Raw genomic sequence first — 25793 nt, 5'->3', positions numbered from 1 at the left:
ACCGGAAGAGCCTGCACGCGCTGTATGACCTGAGAGAAGGTCTCACACTCCGGCCTTGAGCGAGTTCTGCACGGTGAGCGTGTCGGAGAAATATACCGGGCTGTCGTGACCGCTGAACACAGCAGTGCTGCGATGTTTAAGTGCAAGACAGTATGGAATAAACTGGCTCCGCTGGTTCGGACTTCATCCACTCGGTGTGTGCAGCATGCAAGGAGATCAGGCAAGTTGAGAAATGCGGTAGAAGTCTGAATCACATGTGAACTTGGCGCTCTGTGTTTACCTCAGTTGTGCTTAAAATTGCTTATAAACAATTGCGCCATGTCTTTGGACTCCTACACCGATGGGATCATGGTCCAGTTTGATACGTGCTCTGTGGTGCTCGTTGGATAAATCTCAGTATTGACCCACAATAGGATTACTACCTACCGTATAAGTTACACTGAACTACATAGATAAACACCGTTTAAGTTTCAGTCAGTGCTGTCTCCGATCACACTACAGCTGTCCAGTCGTGACAAACTCCCCCACCTAGTCAATTAAACGAGGTCACGCTATTTCGCCATTCTGTCAAAATGTTTATATGGCACGAAAGCTCTGTAGACTTAATACACGAGTGCATGAAGTGTTTTTTTGCGCCAAGGTCGGTGTGGGTTTGCACTCTGCCCAGGACAGGTCTCACTCTTCACACACCTGAGGCTCAGAAAACTCTACTCATTGAGCCGAATGCATTTTTAGTTAACAGTACTGCAAAATTCATTATATTTGTGTATGTAGCACCGAATCTGCATTTGGGGTTCTAAATATCTGGGTGGGTCTGATTTAAAAAAAAAAAAAAAAAAAAAAAAAATCCTAGAACAAACACATTTTTTGTTGCTGTGAATTAAAGCCCCACTTCCACTTTTAGAGAAAGAAAGAAAGAAAACAGTCTTTCAATCAGTGGGTAAAACTCAGCACTGTGGAAACAGTGAAACAGGTGTAAACATTTCTTCTGTACCCAGAGTTTACTGACGGAATTGAAAACCTAGTTATATTTGAGAAATTGAAAACTAGTACATCCCGGTCAGTCTGAATGTTAACTTTTGTTTTGTTTGTTGACTTTTCAGTGCTGAGACAGGAGAGGAGGCTGGAGATTTTGCAGAGGGCCAAGATGTCATCGGGGGCAACAGGAGGGGGCAGGGAGAACACCCTGTATTATGTGCTGGTTGGAGCAACATGTCTGGGGGCGGGAGTTTATGTAAGAAGTCCTTTATAACTTGCTTCATTAACCTCAGATATTGAAAATACACAGAAATTATAGTTTTAGTCACAATTTCTATGAGCTGTACTGATATTTACATTAGAACTGGCAAAGGCAATGTTGGTTTGTGGGATGTTTGGAATCGATTGTGAATTAGATTGATGTTCATTTACATTGCATTTGGTAGACACTTTTATCCGAATTGACTTCTGGTTCATTTAAAGCTTATATTTTATCAGTATGTTTGTTAGTTGGGAATTCAACCCATGACCTTGCGGTTGCTAGCACTATGCTTTACCTGTTGAGCTACTGGTTTAGTTGTTGTTTGAATTATTTAATGATGTTACAGGCAATTAATTCAGCGTGATTATAACTTTTCTCGGCTGATAAATAAATGAGAAACAATTTTATAACAATATCTAGTCCTGTTCGAACTCTGGTTCAAAGGTTGCATCAGCAATTGGCCCGATTGCTAGGGTGGGTAGGGTCACATTGGGTTACCCTCCTCGTGGTCGCTATAATGTGTGGTTCTCGCTCTCGGTGGGGCATGTGGTGAGTTGTGCGTGGATGCAGCGGAGAATAGCGTGAAGCCTCCACATGCGCTAGGTCTCTGCGGTAACGCTCAACAAGCCACGTGATAAGATGGGCGGATTGACGGTCTCAGACGTGAGATTCGTCCTCTGCCACCCGGATTGAGGCGAGTCACTACGCCACCACGAACCTAGAACACATTGGGAATTGGGCATGCCAAATTGGGGAGAAAAGGGGAGAAAATTTGCATCAGGGTAATAAATAATGCTGTTAAAATTTTGTCATTTACTATTCACTTTGCACTTGACCTTACACTTATGGCAAACCCCCAAATATGATAATCTGCTTGCAAGGTACCCCCTTCCTGATATGTAAAAGCGGCTATATAATTGTATGAATAAAGGCCCATTTATACTGTGAGAAAAATAGTAAGCGTTATATGCAAATATTTTTTTATTTTTTTTTGAGAACGAGTACCGATGCTCTTTTTATTTTATTTTTGTACTCACTGATACAGAGTCGGATACCTGTGTTTTTTTTATTTTTTTTATTTGGTGTTTAAATAAATAATTTCCCTTTAATCAAATGAAAATATAACAATAATTTTCATCATGATATTGTATTACTTTTATCATGTGCTTTTATTCAGAACCTCGCAGCACAATCCAAAATACAACATTGGAGTTATTTTTGTAAAATAAAGTGCTGCATAACAGAGATTGCTTAAATATAATGAAATTACTATTGAGTTATTATTATTAGTAGTATAACAGTAATATTATATAACTCTACAGTAGTGGTCTATTTCTGTAATACTTTTTTCCCTTAAATTGAGCTTTTATTTTGAAGTGTTTTTGTGTTGTTATGACCAAAGAGCTCTGACATTATTGCGGTTGCTTCCCACTCTGGAAAAGCCGGTCGCTACATGATTCAAAGTGATTATTAAACCGCAAAAGGCTGCTATTTAGAATAGAAGCCTTTATTTTGGTCACACATTATACATACGTTTTTGCATATATACAGTGAAATGTATTTGTTTTCACATATCCCAGCTAAGCTGGGGTCAGAGTGCAGGTTCAGCCATGATACGGCACCCCTGGAGCAGATAGGAGCAGATAGGGTCAAGGGCCCAACAGTGGCATCTTGGCGGTGCTGGGGCTTGAACCCTCGACCTTCTGGTCAGTAACCCAGAGCCTTAAACCGCTGAGCCACCACAAATATGCAGTCTGTATGTGCCACATGCTGCAAAATGAAGTAGAGCTCTGCCTGCTGTCATCTGCTACAAACAGAGCGCACAATGCTCATGATGGTGTTTTCCGTGTATGAGCCAAGGATCTCTAAAAGGTATAAGCACTTTATGTCAGCACAATACTGGCTCCACACATTCACAAGCGCTCGCATTTAAAATGCTGCACATGCAAACTATATATATTTATCAAATTAATCACGGTCTTTGCTGTTTAATAGTCTCACTAGGACATGACAGGATTTTAATTTCTATGCTGAATGTTTACATAATGACATTCGTACATCAGATGGTATCCGTTTTTGGCATCGTAGCATTTTTATGAGCATGAGTACAAGTAAATGAGTGTGGTATCGGATCCGATTTCGATACCAGTATCGGTATCAGGATATCCCTATTCAGGACATTCCTAGTGTTGATTGTTTTTTTCTCTGAAATTTTTTTGTGGACCCCCCTAGCACCCGTTCTGGACCCCAGTTTAAAAACCCCTGACATATGGTAGAATCACCTGGGGAGAATGAAAGTAAATGAAGGCAGCCTTTGTCATCTCAAAGTCTTTCAAATGTTATGTTTATTTCTAGATTTGTGGCTTTGCCCATTTGTGATTTGTTGTTTGTGTGTTTAAAGGTTTACCGTACTGTCTCGGGGGACAAGGAAAGGTATAATGAGCGTATGATGGAAATTGCCAGCAGACCAAAACAAGAGCCACAAGCAGCTGAGGTTGTAGGTAAGTGAATACACTCTAATCACATCTAGACATGATAACCACAAATGCATACACACCAATCAATGAATGACTAGCTTAATTTATTTAGCAGTAATTTAATTCAGTTAATATATTTTTGTACACATTTTTCTATATTTTGTATCTTAATAATGTGACATGACTATAGCCAGTTTATTTCTTTACCCAAACCCTTTTAAATTAAACAGAATTATTTAAAAGAATTGCACTGTTTTGGTTTTATCTTACTCCTTTCTTCTGAATTGTCTGAACAGACATGGAAAAATAATCACTCTGCATTTGTTAATTAATAACAGCATGGTTTAATTCAATGGTATGTTGTCTTTTGTGTTTCAGCTAAAGTTGTGGCAGAATCAAAAGAAGGTGAGAGTTTATTTTTATCTGCTACTTTAGATTCTTTGTGGATCTCTGTCTAAATATGTACATCATTCACAGCCTTAGACACTGAGCACTGCATTCCTCTCTTTGCTCATTGAGATTTATTGTTGCTCTATGGATGAATTGATATTTTTAAAAGTTAAAACTTTAGTCTTAGCTTAAATTTCCCAGTTCTGTGAAGGTTTTCTCATTTGAACGATTTTAAAATTCTGATTTGATTGCAAAATTATGAAAAGCATTTAATGAGAAGTAATGTGTGTGCGCTCTGTGGTAATATTTTGCCCAAATTATTGGGGGACACGTAGATACAGTGCATCCGGAAAGTATTCACAGCGCTTCACTTTTTCCACATTATGTTATGTTACAGCCTTATTGCAAAATGGATTAAATTCATTATTTTCCTCAAAATTCTACAAACAATACCCCATAATGACATCATGAAAGAAGTTTGTTTGAAATCTTTGCAAATTTATTAAAAATAAAAAAACGACAAAATCACATGTACATAAGTATTCACAGCCTTTGCCATGACACTCAAAATTGAGCTCAGGTGCATCCTGTTTCCACTGATCATCCTTGAGATGTTTCTACAACTTGATTGGAGTCCACCTGTGGTAAATTCAGTTGATTGGACATGATTTGGAAAGGCACACACCTGTCTATATTAGGTCCCACAGTTAACAGTGCATGTCAGAGCACAAACCAAGCCATGAAGTCCAAGGAATTGTCTGTAGACTTCTGAGACAGGATTGTATCGAGGCACAGATCTGGGGAAGGGTCCAGAAAAATGTCTGCAGCATTGAAGGTCCCAATGAACACAGTGGCCTCCATAATCCCTAAATGGAAGAAGTTTGGAAACACCAGGACTCTTCCTAGAGCTGGCCGCCCGGCCAAACTGAGTGATCTGGGGAGAAGGGCCTTAGTCAGGGAGGTGACCAAGAACCTGATGGTCACTCTGACAGAGCTCCAGCGTTTCTCTGTGGAGAGAGGAGAACAACTTCCAGAAGAACAACCATCTCTGCAGCACTCCACCAATCAGGCCTGTATGGTAGAGTTGCCAGACGGAAGCCACTCCTCAATAAAAGGCACATGACAGCCCACCTGGAGTTTGCCAAAAGGCACCTGAAGGACTCTCAGACCATGAGAAACAAAGATTGAACTCTTTGGCCTGAATGGCAAGTGTCATGCCTGGAGGAAACCAGGCACCGCTCATCACCTGGCCAATACCATCCCTTCAGTGAAGCATGGTCGTGGCAGCATCATGCTGTGGGGATGTTTTTCAGCAGCAGGAAATGGGAGACTAGTCAGGATCGAGGAAAAGATGAATGCAGCAATGTACAGAGACATCCTTGATGAAAACCTGCTCCAGAGTGCTCTGGACCTCAGACTGGGGCGACGGTTCATCTTCCAACAGGACAACGACCCTAAGCACACAGCCAAGATAACAAAGGAGTGGCTACGGGACAACTCTGTGAATGTCCTTGTGTGGCCCAGCCAGAGCCCAGACTTGAACCCGATTGAACATCTCTGGAGAGATCTGAAAATGGCTGTGCACCGATGTTCCCCATCCAACCTGCTGGAGCTTGAGAGGTCCTGCAAAGAAGAATGGGAGAAACTGCCCAAAAATAGGTGTGCCAAGCTTGTAGCATTATACTCAAAAAGACTTGAGGCTGTAATTGGTGCCAAAGGTGCTTCAACAAAATATTGAGCAAAGGCTGTGAATACTTATGAACACGTGAATATTTATTTATTTTTTTTTTTTTAATAAATTTGCAAAGATTTCAAACAAACTTCTTTCACGTTGTCATTATGGGGTATTGTTTGTAGAATTTTGAGGAAAAGAATGAATTTAATCAATTTTGGAATAAGGCTGTAACATAACAAAATGTGGAAAAAGTGAAGCGCTGTGAATACTTTCCAGATGCACTGTATTCAATGTGCTGCTCAGTGAGTGCATTTAAATACACAGAATGTTCTGTTCATGCAGGATGAGACAACTCTTGGGAATTCTTGGGAATAAATTCTTAACTCTGCTTACTCTGAATAAGGGGGTACCATACAGTGGGGTTCAAAAGTCCACTTGTGAAAATTCTTCTGTTTTGCTTTTTTTGAAATGTAATACAAATTATTTTATCTTCAAACTAACTTGAGTAAAAAGTTGAAATTTAAAACTAAACATTTAAGAATTTCTTAGTATTTGGTATGCTTTTGGTTTAATAACAACATGCACTCGAGCTGGCATGGACTCCACAAGTTTGTGCAAAACCTGATGATCCATGTTATTCCAGCATGATTTGAGAATGTTCCAAAGAGCATCTCGTGTGCTTCAAAGGAAGCAAGGAAATCTGACCTTTTGTACAAAGATGTTAACATGGCCAGTGTCTCAAATCTGTTTATTTGATTAGTGACTTAGAAATAGTGCAGAATCTTAAGTATTTTCATTGTAACATTCTTTTGTTTAAAAGTCTTTAAAATACAAAAACTTATAAAACAGGCTTAAATTAGATTTTGAATCATATACACTCACTTAGCACTTTATTAGGAACACTGTGTCCTAATACAGTGCTCCACCATTCTGAGTAAACTCTAGAGACTGTTGTGCGTGAAAATCCCTGGAGATCAGCAGTTACAGAAATACTCAAATCAGCACATCTGGCACAAACAGTCATGCCACTGTCTAAATCACGGAGATAATTTTATTTCCCCATTCTGATGGTTGATATGAACATTTTAATTATTATTAAAAAAAAATTGCCCAATTCCCACTACTTAGTAAGTCCTCGTGGTGGTGCGGTTACTCGCCTCAATCCGGGTGATGGAGGACAAGTCTCAGTTGCCTCCGCTTCTGAGACATTCAATCCAAGCATTTTATCACGTGGCTCGTTGTGCATGACACCGTGGAGACCCCCAGCATGTGGAGGCTCATGCTACTCTTCTTACCACACACCCCATTGAGAGCGAGAACCCCTAATTGTGACCACAAGGATGTTGCCTCATGTGACCCCTCCCTAGCAACCGGGCCAATTTGGTTGCTTAGGAGACCTGGCTGGAGTCTCTCAGCACGCCCTGGATTCGAACTCGCTACTCCAGGGGTGGTAGGTTGATGTGAACATTAACTGAAGCTCCTGACCTGTATCTGCATGACTTTATGCATTGCACTGCTGCCACACGATTAACTGATTAGATAATCACACGAATATGTGAATAAAGTGCTCAGTGAGTGAATATTCAATGTGGACTAACTTTTTAACCCCACTTTATGGGATGAAATTCTCACTGTATATTTTGCAACATTATGGTGCATTAATATATATATGATATTCTGTTTTTTTCCTCCTGCCCATTTATTTTGGCTTGATGGTAGGAGGGTGCTATTTGTTTTGGCAGGAGCCTTTCATTTATTTGATATGTTGAAAGGAATGTTATCTCCATCACAGTCCTAAAAATATCCATGTAAAGGCCCGGGTATACTTAATTTTTTCTGTGTTCTGGATTGGATCACGCCTGGTTGACCGTGTTGCCTTTTAAAAGTATACTCTTTTGACCGCAAGCGAATACTAACGCGTTCGACGCATGTGCAGTATGACTGCTTTGTGATACTCTTTTAGTACGGTCAACAGCTGGCGTGTGTGCCAACGATGCGAATCGAGATAATCTGGGCCACACGCGGACAATATTTGTTTCATGCATACTGTGTGCTGTGCTATCAGCAATGTGAACAACCGAAGTATACATTGGGTTTAACTGCAGGACTCGACAATAAGGACAATAACTGCCCGATGGCCCGGGGCCAGTGAGAGAGCGATTCGGACCAGTTTCTAGAAATGTCGTTTACCCTTTTGGGCTAGTGCTACATTGCGGGAAATTCCCACATCTTTTAAATTTTAACATGTTGGTGAAAATTAGTAATCCACACATACGAACACAAGAAATCAATAGCATCTCTCATCATCTCTTTTCGTGCATCTGTTTAGCATGCATGCACACTTGCGGGAAGAGCGCTAGTATTGTTCTTTCTCTCATTTTTTTGCCTTTAGAGATGAAGCACTGGATGAAGCATAATTAAACATGGATAACCTATACTGTATTGACTTTATATTCATGCTGTATAGCCAGAGGGGAACTGGCACCCCCAGCTGAACCTGGTTTTTCCCAAGGTTTTTTTCTCCACTAACTAACACCTTATGGAGTTTTGGGTTCCTTTCCACAGTTGCCTTTTGGCTTGCTCTCTGGGTGCCTTAAGACATAATTTTTAAGGCATGATTTTCAATCTCGTTTTTAATGTAAACTGCTCAGTGAGGACTTTAAGACATTACAGACACAGCTTCATTTTCTGTTACAGCATAGTTTTCTGTAAAGCTATTTTGAAACTGTGTGTTGGGAAAAGCGCTATACAATAAAAATGACTTGACATGATTAAACTTTGTGAAACCCCGGTAATATATGTGGCTGGAAATCATGAGCTGCTCAGTATTCAAAATTCGATGGCGTTTGCAATGAAAAGAAGCAAAATCAGTATGGCTATTATTATCAGACCTGTTTAGCTGCAGGGCGAATATGATTATTTAAAACAGTCTACTTCAAGTTCATATCATCTTCATAACAGGCCTCTTGCATGTCTCATTTTTGTGTTGGGGCCAGTAAAAATTGGGGCCTTTGAGCCATGTAACTGCATCACTGGCTGTTTAAGTGTCCATTAACATGACACCTGTTATGATCATCCAGCATTCCAATGAAACCTTAGGGAGTATGTTAAAGTTAAAGGTGACCATTATTTTAATCAAGGAATGTTGCAGCATAGTTTGTGCAAAACCAAGTCAACACTTGGCATGTCCAGTATTCTACAGTATTATACAGAATAACATGCAGAACATGCTCTTATTAAAAACATGATATTGCATCTTCTCTGTACAAGCCAGACTATGTAGCATGGCTTTGGTGTACAATATAGTTAATGCCTGTAGTTAAAACTTTTTTTGGTTTGCCCTTTAGCACGACCAACAATAAAAGGCATAGTTTTTTTTTCATTTACTCGCCCTTTGTTCCAAACCCATGTGACTTCCTTTCTTCTGTGGAACACAGGAGGAGATGTTAGGTTCAGTTACCATTTGCATTCGTTGCATTGTTTTTCGATAAAAATTGTATGGTGTTTGAGTCTAGCATTCTGCCTCGTATGTCTTTGGTGTCTTATTGTAGAAAGTCATACAGGTTTGGAACAAAATGAGAGCGAGTAAATTATGGCAGAATTTTCACTTTTCGGTGAACTATTCTTTTTACAAGCAGGTTTGAGCAAGCAAGTTCAACAGATGTCTCTGCAACATCTAATATTAACATCTAATAATGCTCCTGTTTCAGAACAATCAAGCAAGCTACAGGTCTGAAAACACCCCAAATCACTATTGCAATTGCAATTTTACTCAAGATGTTATTTTGTCAGAGAGAAAGAGTTGCGGTGAGTCGTTATGTGTGTCACCCCTCCACCATTTTTAATCGGCAAGTGTGTCATACCTCTGACTGAAGAGAGCGAGATCTCAGCAAAACAGTCTGCATGTGTGACACCCTCGGCCAAAATGAGTTGATCTGAGTCTGCTATTGTAGAGACAGCTGATCGGTTTGATATTTGGCTGTATAACTTTGTACTTGTAAAACCTGCCCTTCTGTTCCATTACCAAAACTGGTAGAATCCTATCTACGTAGTCAATTGCGTTACATTCAAACATGCATGCTTCTTAGGACAATGCATACTGCATGTAAATGCCATGGTCCATTTTAACTCTTTAACTTTCGTAACCTTTTTGCACTATTTATGCACCTTTTTACTAAATAAAATTTGTAAGAAAGCATCTGCCAGAAATATAAATGTAAACTCAGTCTTTAGATTTTTACTGACCTTCTGCCTCTGCTTGTACATGGTGATCTGTCCTCTATTTCATGTGTTTGACTGAGCATTTGTTTTGTCTGATTTACCTTGTTTGAAATAGGGCTGAGCGATAGGACGATGTAATCGGATATCGACAATCTCTTACAAAGGTCTAGATGCCGATTGCGAACAGATGATTATCGACAATATCGGGAAATGGCAAAACCATGGATCTGGGAAGTCGGCAAATATAATAAACAGTAGCCAGGGTGTGAAACTAGAACCCGCCACCCACCAAATGCGACGAGGCCGAAACCGGTTCGCAAGTGCCTCGTCCAAATGTATTTCATGCATGGGTAATTTTGCTCATCTACCCACAACAGGCAGGCGACCTGTCTCGGAGTCACACGTGAGAAGAAATGCTGTTAGTCACAAAGGCATGCACTTGAAGAAACACACTTTATTATATTTTTAAGAACAGGCAAATGAAAAGCCATCAATGCTTGTCTGATTCGCTGTATGTTCAGAGGCGTGCAGCACGAGACTGCCTCGTGGAACAAGTAAATGTTGGCATGCAGCATGAGACTGCCTCGTTGAACAAGCGCATGTTGCCGTGCAGCGTGGGTCTGTCTCGTGGAACAAGTGCATGTAAAGAGTTTTCACTCTTTTTTTTTTTTTTTTTTTTTTCTCTCTCTGTTTCATTCGTCTGAAAACTATTTGCAAGAATAAAGTCGTCTATGAGAATGCTGAAAATTATCTCTGATCATCTCAGGAGGTGCTGTGAGTTTAATTCGCTTTTTTCCTCACGGTTGGCATGCATTATGGATTCCGTGATGCAAATAGAGCCGTTGGAGATGGTAAATGTTTGGATTTGGGGAGGTGGTTAAATAAGGTTTTTTTATCACTTCGTTGTGTTTTTTTCGTGTTTCAATAAATGAATGAAATTTTTAAAGCAAAATCAATAAAGCAAAAATAAAAATTCACCTGATTCACTGTTTGTTCAGAGGCGTGCAGCACGAGCCTGTCATGTGGAACAAGTGCATGTAAAGAGTTTTGACTTATCTATTTATTTTTTCTTTGTTTCGTTCATCTGAAAACTGTTTGCAAGAATAATGTCGTCTGTGAGAATGCTGCAAATTATCTCAGGAGATGCTGTTAGTTTAGTTTGTGTTATTTCCACTCGGTTGGCATGCATTGTGAGCGCAACTCTGCAGGTTCAGTAGTATATATCTTTGTATTAAATAAACAAATCAGAAGTTATTAAATCATAAAATAATGCAAGACACATTCACCTTGAACCTAAAGTTGAGTTTTTTTTTTGTGTTTTTTTTTTTTAGGCAGCATTAACTGTATTACCAAAATGCAATACAATCACAGATTTGATAAGAACAAACATTTGGCAGCATTATTTTGGGAACACAAGGGAATTTATTAGGCTTATTTATTTTTATTATTATTGTCTTTACATTTGTAGTTGTCTTTAATCTGTAGGCTATTAGTAATTTTCCATCTGTGTTGATGGATGCTTGCATTGTTTGGATTTGGGGAGGTGGTTAAATACGATTTTTTGATCACTTCGTTATATTATTGCTTTTTTCGTTTAGTTTAAAGTGCAATTTGAATTTAGAAATGTCTTTTTTGTTTGTTTTTCATGTTTCAATATATGAATACAATTTTTAAAGTAAAATCAATAAAGCAAAAAAATTCACCGACTCTCGGCAGGGGGGTTGACCGATGTAATCAGATATCACAGTATTTAAGGCAATTATTGCACAAATATTTTTTACATATCGCCCAGCCCTAGTTGGAAACTCCATTGATGTTCCTCACCCAACCAATTGAGGAGAAATTCATTGTTTTTATTCACAATTTCATTTACTATGCCTTTTCAAGTTGAGAAGATAATATGATACAAATGTAAGTGTTTTGGAGTTTTCTTTCTGACAATGGCCTCAATAATGTTTGGATTGAGGTGATGTTCTGTGAAGTTCTTTCATTGTCGATGGACACGCCTGAAGCTTTTCTTCCTCTTGTCTTTTACCTGTCAGTTGTCTTTCTTTGCATCAGATGTTGTCTTTTTCACTAACTAAACATTTCCACCACAAGGACACCACTGCTTTCTTTCCTCCTTTTGGGTTTATCTCACCAACCATCGGATGTCTTCTACTCACTGTTTTGCTTTGTTCATTTTAAAATGAATGTGAAGGTAGTGAAATCAAACAGAAGATTCCAGAAAGAACAGTCCATCCTGATGTGCGGAGATGATTCCATAAGCACATATTATTATGAAGTCCCCCCACCCAGGTTGCTTCTGTCTTCATATACTGAAGACATCATTTTGGAAGGTCATAAAGAAAATGTTGCAGCTTAAGCAGGAAGTTGTAAAAAGACTGTGAATGAAGACACCTTCACATCCACTCATAAATATCATCCTCTTCCTTGTGTTTTACCCTTTTCTACCCTACAAATTCATCCCTGATCCTGGACTATGAGTTGTTCCATACTTCCTTTTTCCTTTTGAAGAACCTACCCCAAAATAGCAACTGGTGCAATGCTTGTGAGTGTGGAAATATGCTAGGAAGGCTTTTCGTCAAAGCTTCTTTTTTTTTCCACAGAGATTTAAGTTATCCCATCTCTTTTCTATCCATGATCATGCTAGTAGATGCTAAAGTACCTGTGAAATCCATCCCTGAAGCATCTCCAGAGTCAGCCGAGAGTGGTCAGACCCAAAGGATATAGAGCAGAGGATTGTCTTGGTGCTTCTGCCCTCTCAGTCAAACATTCTTGTGTGTCTTGCTCATTCAGTGGAATTAGAGCCAGTTGCTGAAGCTCCTACAATGAAACCTGAAGAACCTGCTGAAACAGAACCTCCCATAACAGAGCCTATTGTGGAGTCCGCTGTATCTGAATCTGTTGTAGAAGCCCCCATACAAGAGCCCATCGCTGAAGTCCCTGTAACGGAACCTGTTGTTGAAGCCATTGTAACAGAACCTGTCGTGGAAACCCCTGTAACGGAACCCGTCATGGATGCTTCAGCTGTTATACAGAATGAAGAAGCCTTAGCTTCTGTCGTTGAGAGTGGTAAGCTTGACACATCTGCATGGAAATCCAGGATTTTTGTTCTCACAAGTAACAAGGGATATATTTTTATTATTTGAAAATTGAGGTTAACATCTTTCCTCTCTTCTTACATCTGGATTAATAAACAGAGCCGACACCTGTAACCATTGCTGAGCATGTGCCAGAGGCTCCTCCTGTTTCTGAGCTTGGTAAGAGTCCAGTTTTAACTGGATGGGACATTTGTTTACAATTTAAGCACATGATATCGATAAGGATACCGACAATTACTTCATTCACATATATGGACACCTATATTAAAGCTTTCTGTTACCACACTTAAGATTTTCTGGCAACTCAGTTTGATCTTTTTTTGTTTGTTTTACCAGATTGTGTCTTTTGTATGGATTTATCATTTTTTCTTTGAAGATAGTGTTCTGTTCTTTATATAAACTTCATTGTCCTCTTCATTGAAGGCCTTATTCTCTTTCCCACACAGTCAATTCATTCCTTTCAAACGGTTGTTTTGGCGAATTGTGACTGTTGTAGTGCTAATGGTTAATGCTAATGGTAAGAGGTCACACACAGCTGATTTGCTGCCTCATTTCCATGGAAGGTTACTTGAGGTAAAATGTGTACTAATTTTACTATAAAATTATAATCTCTCCCCTAATCTATTTTAGTGTTCCTGAGAGCACTAACATATTCTTGTAAAGATAATGTTAAGCGCATACACATGTTTTTTCTGTGTTCTGGTCAAGTCATTCATAAGCGCTTGTGTTTTTGTGTTTGTATGTGTGTGTACTAAATTTCTCTGTATTTGACCAGCTGCAGCTCCTGAACCTGCTCCTGCTGCTGTGCCCCTTGAACCGACCGCTGTGTCCTCTGAAGTCCCTGAACACACCCCCTACCTGCTGATTGGTGGAGGCACGGCTTCATTCGCTGCAGCTAGGTCTATTCGGGCATGTGACCCTGGCGCCAGGGTAAGTCATACACAAATGGATGAATCTCGTTGAACCTGTCATGAACAAGTTCAATACTGATTTGGTTAAGAAACGAATTATCCAGTAGAAGGTCTATTTCCATCATTTACTGCTAAGCGAGAGATTGGATAAAGGTGTGTGTTAACGTGTGTGTGTTAACGGACACCTGTGGCGGTGCTCTTACAAAGGTTGAGGCTGTTTTGACTAGACTTTAGTCTTTAGAAATCACTCGGAGCAGAATGAAATGAATGTCAAACTGGATACTGTGCTAAAAATGTAACATTATTTTAAGGTACACTACAGAGGATTTATTTTTTTATTTTTCTTTAGAAATAAAAAAAAACAACCCATTATTGAGCCAGTACATTAAAAAAATCTGTTCAAAACCCTGTTCTTTCCTTACCACGAGTCACTATATGGTAAACCTACAATAATTATTTACATTTTTAGAGCTGTCGGGTTATATTTGGTGGAAAATTTCAAGCTTCAGGCATTTGTCCTTGCATGTTTAAATAATGTCTGTAATAAACAGAAAAGAAGGTTGTTTGGCAAATCTGCTACTTACTTGGTCTACTTATTTTCTATTTGTTGGCTACTTGTTACTGTCAGTGACTCTTGGTGTAGCTAGTCAGATCCGCTCTGATATGGGGATCACAGGCATCCATACAGTGCTCAAGCACAACTGACATAAAAATCAAAACAATGTTCCTTTGGAAGTAACTTACAATTCTATGTTTCAAAGACAAATGTTGATAGAGAGCACAGAATTCCTTAATGTGCCTTTTAATTAACTACATGCATTAATAGCTTTAACTTTGACAGCCCTTGTTTATATTGATTGTTATCTCTGAAAAGTGTTTGTGTACATATGTAGGTGTTGATTATTACAGAGGAGTCTGACCTGCCCTACATGAGACCTCCTCTCTCTAAAGAACTCTGGTTCTCTGATGACCCCAAGGTCACCGAAACACTGCGCTTCAAACAATGGAACGGCAAAGAGAGAAGGTGTGTATGTTAAAACGTTCCAGGACATCTTACCTACACACTGAGGCCATGTTAACACTAATATGTTTTTGATTTTAAAAAATAGCATTGTTTTTGCTACGTTGACGCCTTATTTAGTCTTTGGAAACACTTTCTAGTACCGCATACTTTGGAAAACGATGATGTTTGGAAACGAAAAACATATTAGTGTACTGTGGACATGACGTGATACTAAAAACCCTAACTGCTCTTGGTTGTGTTTTAGATTGTTATATATTCCCTGTGATCGGGGCCTAAAATGCATCAAATATTCTACTGTTTTCTGTGAGATTTAAAAAAGTTGTTGTATGTTTTAGTATTTACTTCCAGCCTCCCTCATTCTATGTCAGTCCCATGGATCTCACTAAAGTGGAGAATGGGGGTGTGGCTGTGCTCACAGGCCGTAAGGTGAGAAACTGACATTAGCATATCATGTTACTGTGAAGTTTGTCTTGTGCACCTGATCACGGGTACATGAACAAGTCAGAATAAATGAAGTCAGAGAAAGGAGAAAATGTTTTATGGATGCATAACTGTAAGTGTATGAGTTGTCCTGATCATAACCCTCCACTGTGTAGGTGGTTCACATGGATGTCAGAGGAAATAAAGTCAAACTGAGTGATGGTGCAGAGATCTCCTATGAAAAGTGCCTGATTGCTACAGGTAAAACTGGCACACATAAACACACACTCTCTGTTTCTCTTGCTGGCTGTAGTGGATATTTATGTGTATGTGTGTTTGTGTGTTAGGTGGTGTGCCCAGGAATCTTCAAGTAATCGAAAGGGCAGGAGAGGAGGTGATGAAGAGGACAACCCTCTTTAGGAAAGTATGTCTCACACACACACACACACACACACAGAATGCACTCATTTGCTGCTTATCCTCATGAAGCAGGTAATTTGTTCCAGAATGTTCTCTGAGCAGAAGATGTACAGACCAAGGGCCATATGACAGAAAAATCCTAACTCTAGAATAAGTCTATTTCATCTGTTATATTGAATAGATATTGAATACACTCACTGAGCACTTTATTAGGAACACTATACTAATACTGGGTAGAGCCTCCATTTGCTCTCAAAACAGCCTCAATTCTTTGTGCCATGGTTTCTAAGAGATGTTAGAAATATTCCTTTGAGATTCTGGTCCATGTTGGCATGATTGCATCACGCAATTTCTGCAGATTTTGCAGCTGAACATTAATGCTGCAAATATCCCATTCTACCACATCCCAAAGGTGTCCTACTGGATGCAGATCTGGTGACTGGGAAGGCCACTGAAGAACATGTTCATGAAACCAGTTCGTGATGACTTTTGCTTTGTGACATGGTGCATTATCATGCTGGAAGTAGCCATTAGAAGAAGGGATGCACATGGTCAGCACAATACTCAAGTAGGCTGTGGCATGATTCAAGCAGTGATTGATTGGTTTAAATGGGCCCAAAGTGTTCCAAGAAAACATTCCCCACACCATTACACCACCGCCACCAGCCTGGACTGTTGACAAGGCAGTTTGGGTCCATGGATGCTGTTGGTGTCAAATTCTGACCCTACTATCTGTGCCTCAGCAGAAATTGAGATTCATCAAACCAGGTTATATTTTTGCAGTCTTCAGCTGTCCAGTTTCAGTGAGCCTGTTCCCACTGCAGCCTTAGCTTTCTGTTCTTGGCTGACAGAAGTGGAACCCAATGTGGTCTCCTGCTGTTGTAGCCCATCTGCCTCAAGGTTCGATGTGTAGTGCAGTCTGAGATTCTGTTCTGCTCACCAGAATTGTTCAGAGTGGTTATCTGGGTTACCGTAGACTTTCTGTCAGCTCGAACGAGTCTGGCCATTCTCCGTTGACCTCTCTCATCAACAAGGCGTCTCTGTCCACAGAACTGTACCATTCTGAGAAAACTCTAAAGACTGTTGTGCATGAAAATCCCAGGAGACCAGCAGTTACAGAAATACTCAAACCAGCCCTTTTGGCACCAAAAATCATGCCACGGTCGAAATAACAGATCACATTTTCCCCCATTCTGATGGTCAATGTGAACATTAACTGAAGCTCCTGACCCGTATCTGCATGATTTATGCATTGCACTGCTGCCACACTATTGGCTGGTTAGATAATCTCATGAATAAGTAGATATACAGCTGTATCTAATAAAGTGGTTGGTGAGTGTATAATCAGTCATATTGAATAGATATTGAATATATTATAATATGCAACTCTAGAATATATTATCTGTTGAGTAAACAGTGGTGATTTCATTTAGGAAACTTGTAGTGACTTAAGATACAACCTCTGATCCTCAATTTAGATTCCATGTTAATCTCAGGAAGCTCCCAATCTCAGCAAAAATAAAAGTTTTCAAACAGCATTCTGATAACACCCTTTGTTTGCCATTGGATGAAATAACAAATAGTCCCACCCCAACTACAAAAACTGCCATTGGTTGAGCCACTGTTGCAGTGTTGGTCTGGCCAGTGTTGATCTAATTATATAATATATATAAATCTATATATCTGGCGGTAAGTTCCAGAGCTAACCTTCATATGTTTTTTTGGCAGATTGAAGATTTTAGATCTCTTGAGAAGATCACCAGAGAGGTGAAGTCCTTAACTATCATCGGTGGTGGGTTCCTGGGCAGCGAGCTGGCATGTGCTATGGGTCGCAGATGTGAGTCCAAACAGCATCACTCAGCTGTCAGTCAAACTAGAAAAAAGGTTATTCATAAAGTTAGTGTTATAATGAATTTAAGCATCTATATACAATACATAGAGAGGATCATCCAAAGATCAGACTAAGTTATTATAAAACTAGCTGCTGCTAATGTTGCAATGTCTTTTTCTGCTTGCTCTCACTTTTTTTTTTTTTTATAGCCACTGACCTTGGTTTAGAGGTGGTACAGCTGTTTCCAGAGAAGGGGAACATGGGAAAAGTTCTGCCTGAATACCTGAGTAATTGGACCACTGAGAAAGTCAGGAAAGGTCAGTGTGACCACATTTCAGACTTGTTTAAAATTATATTTTACTCTATATATTATAGGATAAAGAAGTGCATTAAGGCATTTGAAATGTACAAATTGAAGCTGTTCTCTTATTCTCTCAATAGTACATTTTTTAAAGTATATGAACATTTTAATATTAGGTTCCCCTAGATTTAAAAGCATTTGTGTAAAGAACACCTTTCAAATTTAAAAGTTTAGACACAAGTTTGACGCAGATAACCTTCCGACCTTTCATAGAGGGTGTGAATGTAATCACGGATGCAGTAGTGAAAAATGTGAGCTACAACAATGGGAAATTGGAGATCAGACTGAAGGATGGACGACTGGTGAGTCTTCTTGTCCATTAGTCAATCTTGACCTGGCTTGATTATGTATAAACTAATTATTGTCTACTGCATTATGGTCATATTAGCTTGAAAATAATTGTAATATATGTATTTTATTTAATTTAACACGAATTTTGCACTTTGTATTAAGATTTCAGTTTTTTTATTCCTGTGTTTTTACTTTAGGTGAAGACGGACCACATTGTGGCAGCAGTTGGTTTGGAGCCCAGTGTGGAACTGGCCAAATCAGGCGGGCTGGAGGTAGACTCTGATTTCGGAGGGTACCGGGTTAATGCTGAGCTCCAGGCTCGAGCCAATATCTGGGTGGTACGTCTCTCCCTGCAAAACTTGTGAAAGGAAAGAGAGCAGATCTTATAATACTACTGATAATAGCAGTGGTCAGGCGCAAATTCCAGTGCTGAATGAGCAAGTTGATTAGCACAGTTGCACAAGGGCACTTTACTGTTTTGTTGTTTTTTTTGGGGTCAAGCTCTGGTTCTGATTTGGAGTACATGTTCTTGAGAACATAACTTAGGTTCCTCTTGTGTTCTAGGCAGGAGATGCTGCATGTTTCTATGACATAAGGCTGGGCCGCAGGCGTGTGGAACATCATGATCATGCTGTGGTCAGCGGCAGGCTGGCCGGAGAGAACATGACCGGAGCCAGCAAACCTTATTGGCACCAGTCCATGTTCTGGTATACACACACACACACACACACACACACACACACACACACACATTTTAAATATTTATTTATATCCAATCGACAGATCAGATGCATGTTTGCGAGTAACTTGCAGGTTACATGTCATTATTCAATCATTAGCATCAAGGATACAAATAACAACGCCGCCACTACACACTGCAACTACCAGTAATGGCTGATACAGAACAGTATCTGGCCAGCTGTTCGGCCTTCCTTTTGGACATACCTGTAACCCCCTCACTACAAGCCTGTGTACATGACCTAGACTCCCAAAAATAAAGATTAAGAGTCGACACTTATACCCAGTATTGTTAATACACTGAACAAGCGGTTGATATTTAAACAATTTCGTGAAAAAGACCTCTAGACTATGGTCAAAAGCACACCACACTTCCAGCAAAAAAAACTCTGTTGCATCTCATTTACAATGATGACTTTTGGGGTGTTTGCACACACACACACACACACTAACTCCTAGCTTTAGACCATGTTCTGGAAAGAATACACACTCAGTGAATTCACGTTAATATGTACTGTACTGTGCAAATGTTTTAGGCACTTGTGAAAAATGTTGCATAGTGAGTATTTCTTCAAAAATAATGCCATTTAATAGTTTTCATTTATCAATTAATGTCATACAAAATCCAATAATCACAAAAAAAAGCTAAATCAATATTTGTTGTGAACACCACCTGTGCCTTCAAAACAGCACCAATTCTCCTAGGTTCAACTGGACGCTGCTTGGAGAATTCGCCACAGTTCTTCTGTCTATTTAGGCTGTCTCAATTGCTTCTGTCTCTTCATGTAATCCTAGACTGACTCAATGTTAAGTGGGGGCTCTGCGGGGGGATCTGTTGCAGGGCTCCCTGTTCTTCTATTCTATTTGCAAAAGGACTGTTTGGGAGTCTAAAAGTTATATTTCCTATTGACAAAGATGAAGATATAAATAATCATCTTAAAAAAACATTTGTCTTTTTTTTTACTCAATACAATCCAAATGGAAAAAACGTAACTCACTTTTATTTATCCACAAAAAGAGGATAACAGTTAATAAAAACAGTTAACTTCTATGCATAATTCAGCACTCACGATATGTCCCTGTCTACAGGAGTGATTTGGGGCCAGATGTAGGGTATGAAGCCATCGGTATAGTGGACAGCAGTCTGCCCACTGTCGGAGTGTTTGCCAAAGCCACTGCCAAGGACACACCAAAAGCTGCAACAGAGCAATCAGGTTTGTACAACATTTCGATCATTACCACCATGGTATAATTATTGTAGGGTCAACAGTTTATCTCACTGACATCTCTCTGCTACACAAATGCAATACACAAACAAATTCCATCTGCCTGTATATCAATACCTGTCACAAGTTCACAGATGTTTTTTTTGCCCCGCCCTTTTCTCTGTTCTTAGGGACTGGAATCCGCTCTGAGAGTGAGACGGAGGCAGTTGCCGGGGCGTTAGAGGCAGGAACAGCGGCTCCTCCCCCTCCTGTCCAGCAGAAGGAGGATTATGGGAAGGGAGTGATATTCTACCTGAGGGACAAGGTGGTGGTCGGTATCGTCCTGTGGAATGTCTTCAACAGAATGCCCATCGCAAGGAAGGTAGGCAGAAATATCATTCTCTGTGTTTATATACAATGTGCATTTGTCAACAGAAGCTCCTGCAGTGTCTGTGTATATTTTATGAATAAGTGTTTCTCTAGGAAAAATTATAAATCATAAACACAAAGTCGACATTAAATCAAAACTGACCCTGTTTCTTAATAATTGTTTCTAGTCTTATTTTGAACGATTTAATGGTGCACATTATTCAAAAGAATATTGGAAGGATTTTTCTCTCTCATTGAATATTTTGTGTAACTCGGAAATGGGTTGCAGATGCCATTTCATTTTGTTTTTACCAGAACAGTAATGGTTGTTTCATCATAATTTTCTGTGTGTTTGTAGATAATCAAAGATGGAGAGGAGCATGCAGATCTGAATGAGGTTGCCAAGCTTTTCAACATCCATGAAGAGTGAACAAAAATCTCTCACATTTTCTCTGTCCATTCTGTCAAGGGCACTCTGCCCACATCTATGTCAAGTGAACTTGGGAAATAACACAAACAAGCACACACAGAACAAACACACAGGCTTACACCAGCCTGGCATCTGCTATTTTGGCCTTGAACTCTCTTGAGACCAGGACATGCAGTGCTGCCTCTGAGCCGCAAGGTGGCGCTTTGGATTCATTGTGCCCATGGACTTGATGGAACAGTACTGTCCAACTTCTTTTGAGGGAAATCTATACCTGTTGTTTGTATTTTATAATTCTCTGTAGGGGTTTTTCCCTCTTGTGGTCTGTAAATGTTCATCTTCCTGAATGCAGCCCAGAACACACCCTCCAAATCCCCAAAACCACACAAGAGCTCCACTTTCATTGAGTATTGTAATAAAGTTGCATTAGAAACAAACAAAACCAGATGATAAACAAATCCCTCTGGCACCTGCTTGCACAATATTTTTGTCTGAAAGATCAAATTAGCTAATTCAAAAGAAAAAGTAAATAAAAGTAAATTATTTTTAAATATGTCTCGAGATGGATTTCAGTCCTTCCTAATTTGAAGTTTATTTAAATCTAATGATTGCCAACTAACGATTACAATATATAGTGATGGTAGATGAACTTAACAACCCTCTGTAAGTGTGTGTGAATGCTTACATGCCCAAAATGAGTGTCACCCTTGAGGCTTTTGAGATGCGTAATGAAGATGCAATATGCTCATTACACCTGTGATTGCCTGCAAACACGTTGCCTAACACAGACTTGACCTATTTTTTTTATGCATCAGCACTCTGATTTACAGGCCAGAGTAAGAGAAAATTACTAATTGTGTGACATTGTTCTACACAGTCAGTGATAGCTGTGGGAAAAAAGGAATAGAGCATTATTAAATTTTGACATATAATGTAAAATTGTGGTGTCAGAATAAGATATCATTTCTGCTCTTTAAAATCATGCCAGGTACATACAGTACATTCAGAAATTATTCAGACCCTTTTTTTTTATGTTGCAGCCTTATGCTAAAATGCTTTAAATTATTATTATTAATTTTTTTTTTTTTCACATCAATCTACACTCCATACCCCATAATGACAAAACAAAAACCAGATTTTTGATAACTTTGCAAATTGATTAAAAATAAAAAACTGAAGCATCACTGTGACTCGGAGGAGGGCGTGGCCGGGTCGGGGACGCCAGTTCGAGAGAGAGAGACATGTGGCCGCTGTGTATGTGTTTACGTTTGTTTAAGTTCAGTTATGTAATTAAAGTTATGTTGACTGTTCTGGTGGTTCCCGCCACCTCCTTGCCCATAATTTCCCCATTACATTGGTGCCGAAACCCGGGAATGGGGAGGGATGTGCTGTTGTGGAGTCCTCGCTGCTGACATCTGCCAGGGAACGGAGTCGCCGCTGCCAGCCGCCGGAAGTTGGAGGAACTGGTGTCATCCGCCAGAAGCGGAGAAGCAGTTACTGTCCGCCAGGGGTCGGAGGACTCGCTGCCGTCTGCCAGAGGAGGAGCGGCTGTCATCCTCCAGAGGGCGGAGGAGTGGCTGAGGACCAGGCGACGCTGTGTCCGGGGACCGGCGAGTGAGTTTTTCACCCTCTCTCTGTCTCTCCCCCTAGCTCTTTCCCTCTTCCTCTCCCTCCCCTCGTCTCTCCCAGGGCTCCAAAGAAGCGGGGAAGAACTGCTGGCAGTAGGACAGTCAGAAGGGGAACACCTCCCCTCCAGGAAGAGAGGGGAGTACTTCATGCCAGAGGTTTCCCCGGCCTGAATCCTGCGGCGGAGCAGCGTGATGAGGAGGAGGGTGTGGCTGGGCCATAACTATGGACGCCCGGCGCTGAATCAGCCCAGTCAGCGGGAGAGGGATAAAGAGGAGCTGGGGATGCCAGTTCAAGAGAGAGAGAGACAAGCAGCCGCTGTGTGTGTGTGTGTGTTTATGTTTGTTTAAGTTCAGTTATGTAATTAAAGTTATGTTGACTGTTCTGCCGGTTCCCGCCGCCTCCTTGCCCATCCTTTACCCGTTACAGTCAGAGTATTCAGAGAAGTATTCAGACCCTTTGCTATGACATTTGAAATTTAGCTCAGGTGCATCCCATTTCTCTAGATCATCTTTGTGATGTTTGTACACTTTGTTTGGAGTACACCTGTGGCAAATTCAATTGAATGGACATGATTCGGAAAGGCACACACCTGTCTATATAATGTCTCAGCCATGAGGTCAAAGGAACTTGATGCAGAACTCAGAGAAAGGACTGTGTCAAGGCACAGATCTGAGGAAGGCTACAAAAAAAGCTGCATTGAAGGTTCCCAAGAGCACAGTGGCCACCATAATTCTTAAATGGAAGAAGTTTGGAACAACCAGGACTCTTCCTAGAGCTGGCCGCCTGGCCAAATTAAGCAATCAGGGGAGAAGGGCTTTGGTAAGAGAGTTGACCAAAAACCAGATGGTCACTCTGGTTGAGCTCCAGAGACCATGTGTGAAGATGGGAGAAACTTGCAGAAGGACAACCATCACTGCAACACTCCACCGATCTGGGATTTATGGCAGAGTGGCCAGAAGCCTCTCCACAGTGCAAGACACATAAAAAGATTTTCAGACTGTGAGAAACAAGATTCTCTAGTCTGATGAAACAGTTTGGCCTCAATTCCAAGTGTTCTGTCTGGAGGAAACCAGAAACAATTATTAAGAAGCGGTTGTGGCTAGGGACAACTCTGTGAATGTCCTTGATTGGCCCAGCAAGAACCCGGACTTGAACTCAATTGTACATATCTGTAGAGGCCTGAAAATGGCTGTCCACCGATGGTTCCCATCCAACCTGACAGAGCGTGAGAGGATCTGTAGAGAAGAATGGCAGAAAATCCCCAAATCCAGGTGTGCAAAGCTTGATGCATCATACCCCAAAAAAAAAAAAAAAGACTTGAGGCTGTAATCGCTGTCAAAGGTGCTTCAACTAAGTACTGAGTTAACGGTCTGAATACTTATGTCAATGTGATATTTCAGTTTTTTCTTTTTAATACATTTTCAAACTTATCAAAAATCTGTTTTTTTTATTTGTCATTATGGGGTATGGAGTGTAGAGTGATGTGAAAAAAATAATTTAAAGCATTTTAGCATAAGGCTGCAACATATAATGTGAAAAAGTAAAATAAAGGAACACTTTCTTAATGCACTGTACACATTTATTGCTCAATGGTGTACATTTTAATATTATGGCCAGGGACAAATAATTTATCGTTTTCCATTTGGGTTCGTTCTGAGCAGAAACTGTATTTTTTAATTCCGGTTCCTGCCTTCCGTAGCCTCCTTTCCAATTAATAACCGATTAGAACAAAATACAAGAACGGTTAATAATGTTCTTTTTAAAATGACAGTACTCTGTGGTAAGGGTGGGTGATATACCTGTTGCAGTGTTGCCAGATCTCACAAGAAGATACAAGCGACGTTATCTGAAAAAACAAGCTCAAAATAAGGGACTTGCCTCACCCGAAATAAGCAAAAATATAAGCAGTTGTTTTTCCCCATGTGGGGGAATTTTCCGCATAGAAATCATAGCGAGCATAGTATTCAGTAGCCTATATAAAATAATGTGTTTTCAATAAATGTATTAATATGAATTATATCCCCAAAAATATGTAAAAAGTTTAAAAATGCAAATATGCAAATAATTTTATTTTAATTATTTAATAATTGTTTAATTATTTTATTTTAATTTGTTTTAATTACAGATCTGCCTCTCAGTAAAAACCTTGCAGCATCAAATCTGTATTAATGCATTATACCTAACAATAATTCAGTGAAGACTTGGAAACAACTGAGAAATGTACTTTTTACCTTTACCTTGCATCTGGATTAATCATGCATGTATATGTAGTAATTATATATAGATGCCAAAAAGGTCTTCAGCATGTCACGGAAGGTTACATCCACAACATGCAGTATGGCAAAGAAATGTGTGACTGCAGCAGTTTCCTTCAGGATCAAATCACATGTTTAACATGTTCTACTAAAAAGAGTGAAGCCACATTTTTTTGGGCAACAGAAAGTGGTGTAATTCTGAAAATTCACTGTGATAAACCCTTTGGTCTTTGGAGAAAATTAACGGATTTAAAATTACGTTTTCACTCTGGAACAATTGAAAGGGACTTTGTTCCTGTTTTAGGTTACATTCTGCAAAAAAAAAAAAAAAAAAAAATTGGGGGTTTTTGTTCCTTGAACAATTTTTAGTCCCTAATTAAGCCTAAGAGTTCAGCTCACAATAATATTAAGCAAAGTGCAGTTTTTGTTTTTTGCAGTGATATACTTCCTTTGGATTCTGAGATTCTTAAAGCCATGGTTCTCAATCAGTGGGTCGCTTGGTAGAAGCTAGCCAAATTAGACCGATACCAACATAGACATGAGGTGTGACATGCCCTCATCCTCAAAAACCATTAATAAAACTGTTCAAGGTAAAATAAAATTTGACCCAGACCACATTAAATATGGGTTCACTTGTAACAATGAATTGTGCAGTGCCGTCCTTAGTGTAGTGCAACGGTCATGGTCGCACCAGGCCCTGCGGCGATTGCTACCGAGGGGGATCACCCCCCACTCCCCAAAGACGGCAAAGGGCCCCGCCCTTTGCTTGGGACGGCCCTGGTTTTGTGCGTTGAATTACTGGCTG

General features: G+C 39.9%; 1 protein-coding gene across 4 annotated transcripts; it reads left to right on the top strand.

Annotated features, from left to right (window-relative positions):
• Positions 1–21657, top strand: LOC127423061 (apoptosis-inducing factor 1, mitochondrial-like). 4 transcript variants are annotated; one of them, XM_051667082.1, is made up of 19 exons: positions 1–220; positions 1104–1234; positions 3642–3741; positions 4096–4122; positions 12803–13078; positions 13207–13266; positions 13883–14037; positions 14912–15042; positions 15378–15468; positions 15639–15723; positions 15810–15886; positions 17611–17719; positions 17923–18030; positions 18288–18376; positions 18563–18703; positions 18930–19072; positions 20193–20317; positions 20500–20690; positions 21036–21657. In XM_051667082.1, exons 1-19 carry the CDS (start codon positions 133–135, stop codon positions 21105–21107), a joined length of 2199 nt encoding a protein of 732 aa, XP_051523042.1. In that variant the 5' UTR covers positions 1–132; the 3' UTR covers positions 21108–21657. The 4 variants fall into 4 exon arrangements, with proteins under 4 accessions (XP_051523042.1, XP_051523059.1, XP_051523068.1 ...); XM_051667099.1 differs by lacking the exon at positions 12803–13078 and having other exon boundaries at positions 4–220; XM_051667090.1 differs by lacking the exons at positions 1–220; positions 1104–1234 and adding an exon at positions 1739–3112.
• The last annotated feature ends 4136 nt before the right edge of the window (positions 21658–25793 follow it).

Source organism: Myxocyprinus asiaticus, chromosome 3 (assembly GCF_019703515.2).
Source record: "Myxocyprinus asiaticus isolate MX2 ecotype Aquarium Trade chromosome 3, UBuf_Myxa_2, whole genome shotgun sequence".
NCBI lineage: Eukaryota > Metazoa > Chordata > Actinopteri > Cypriniformes > Catostomidae > Myxocyprinus > Myxocyprinus asiaticus.
The sequence above is the reverse complement of the archived record's forward strand: the minus strand, read 5'-3'. Positions and strand labels throughout refer to the sequence as shown.

What these genes read in the sequence shown, in the direction of transcription:
- LOC127423061 (XM_051667082.1), top strand. Translation starts at nt 133, where the DNA reads ATGTTTAAGTGCAAGACAGTATGGAATAAACTGGCTCCGCTGGTTCGG. An exon ending in TGGAACGGCAAAGAGAGAAG is followed by an intron (nt 15,043 to 15,377) that starts GTGTGTATGTTA and finishes TGTATGTTTTAG; the next exon opens with TATTTACTTCCAGCCTCCCT. An exon ending in GAATGCCCATCGCAAGGAAG is followed by an intron (nt 20,691 to 21,035) that starts GTAGGCAGAAAT and finishes GTGTGTTTGTAG; the next exon opens with ATAATCAAAGATGGAGAGGA.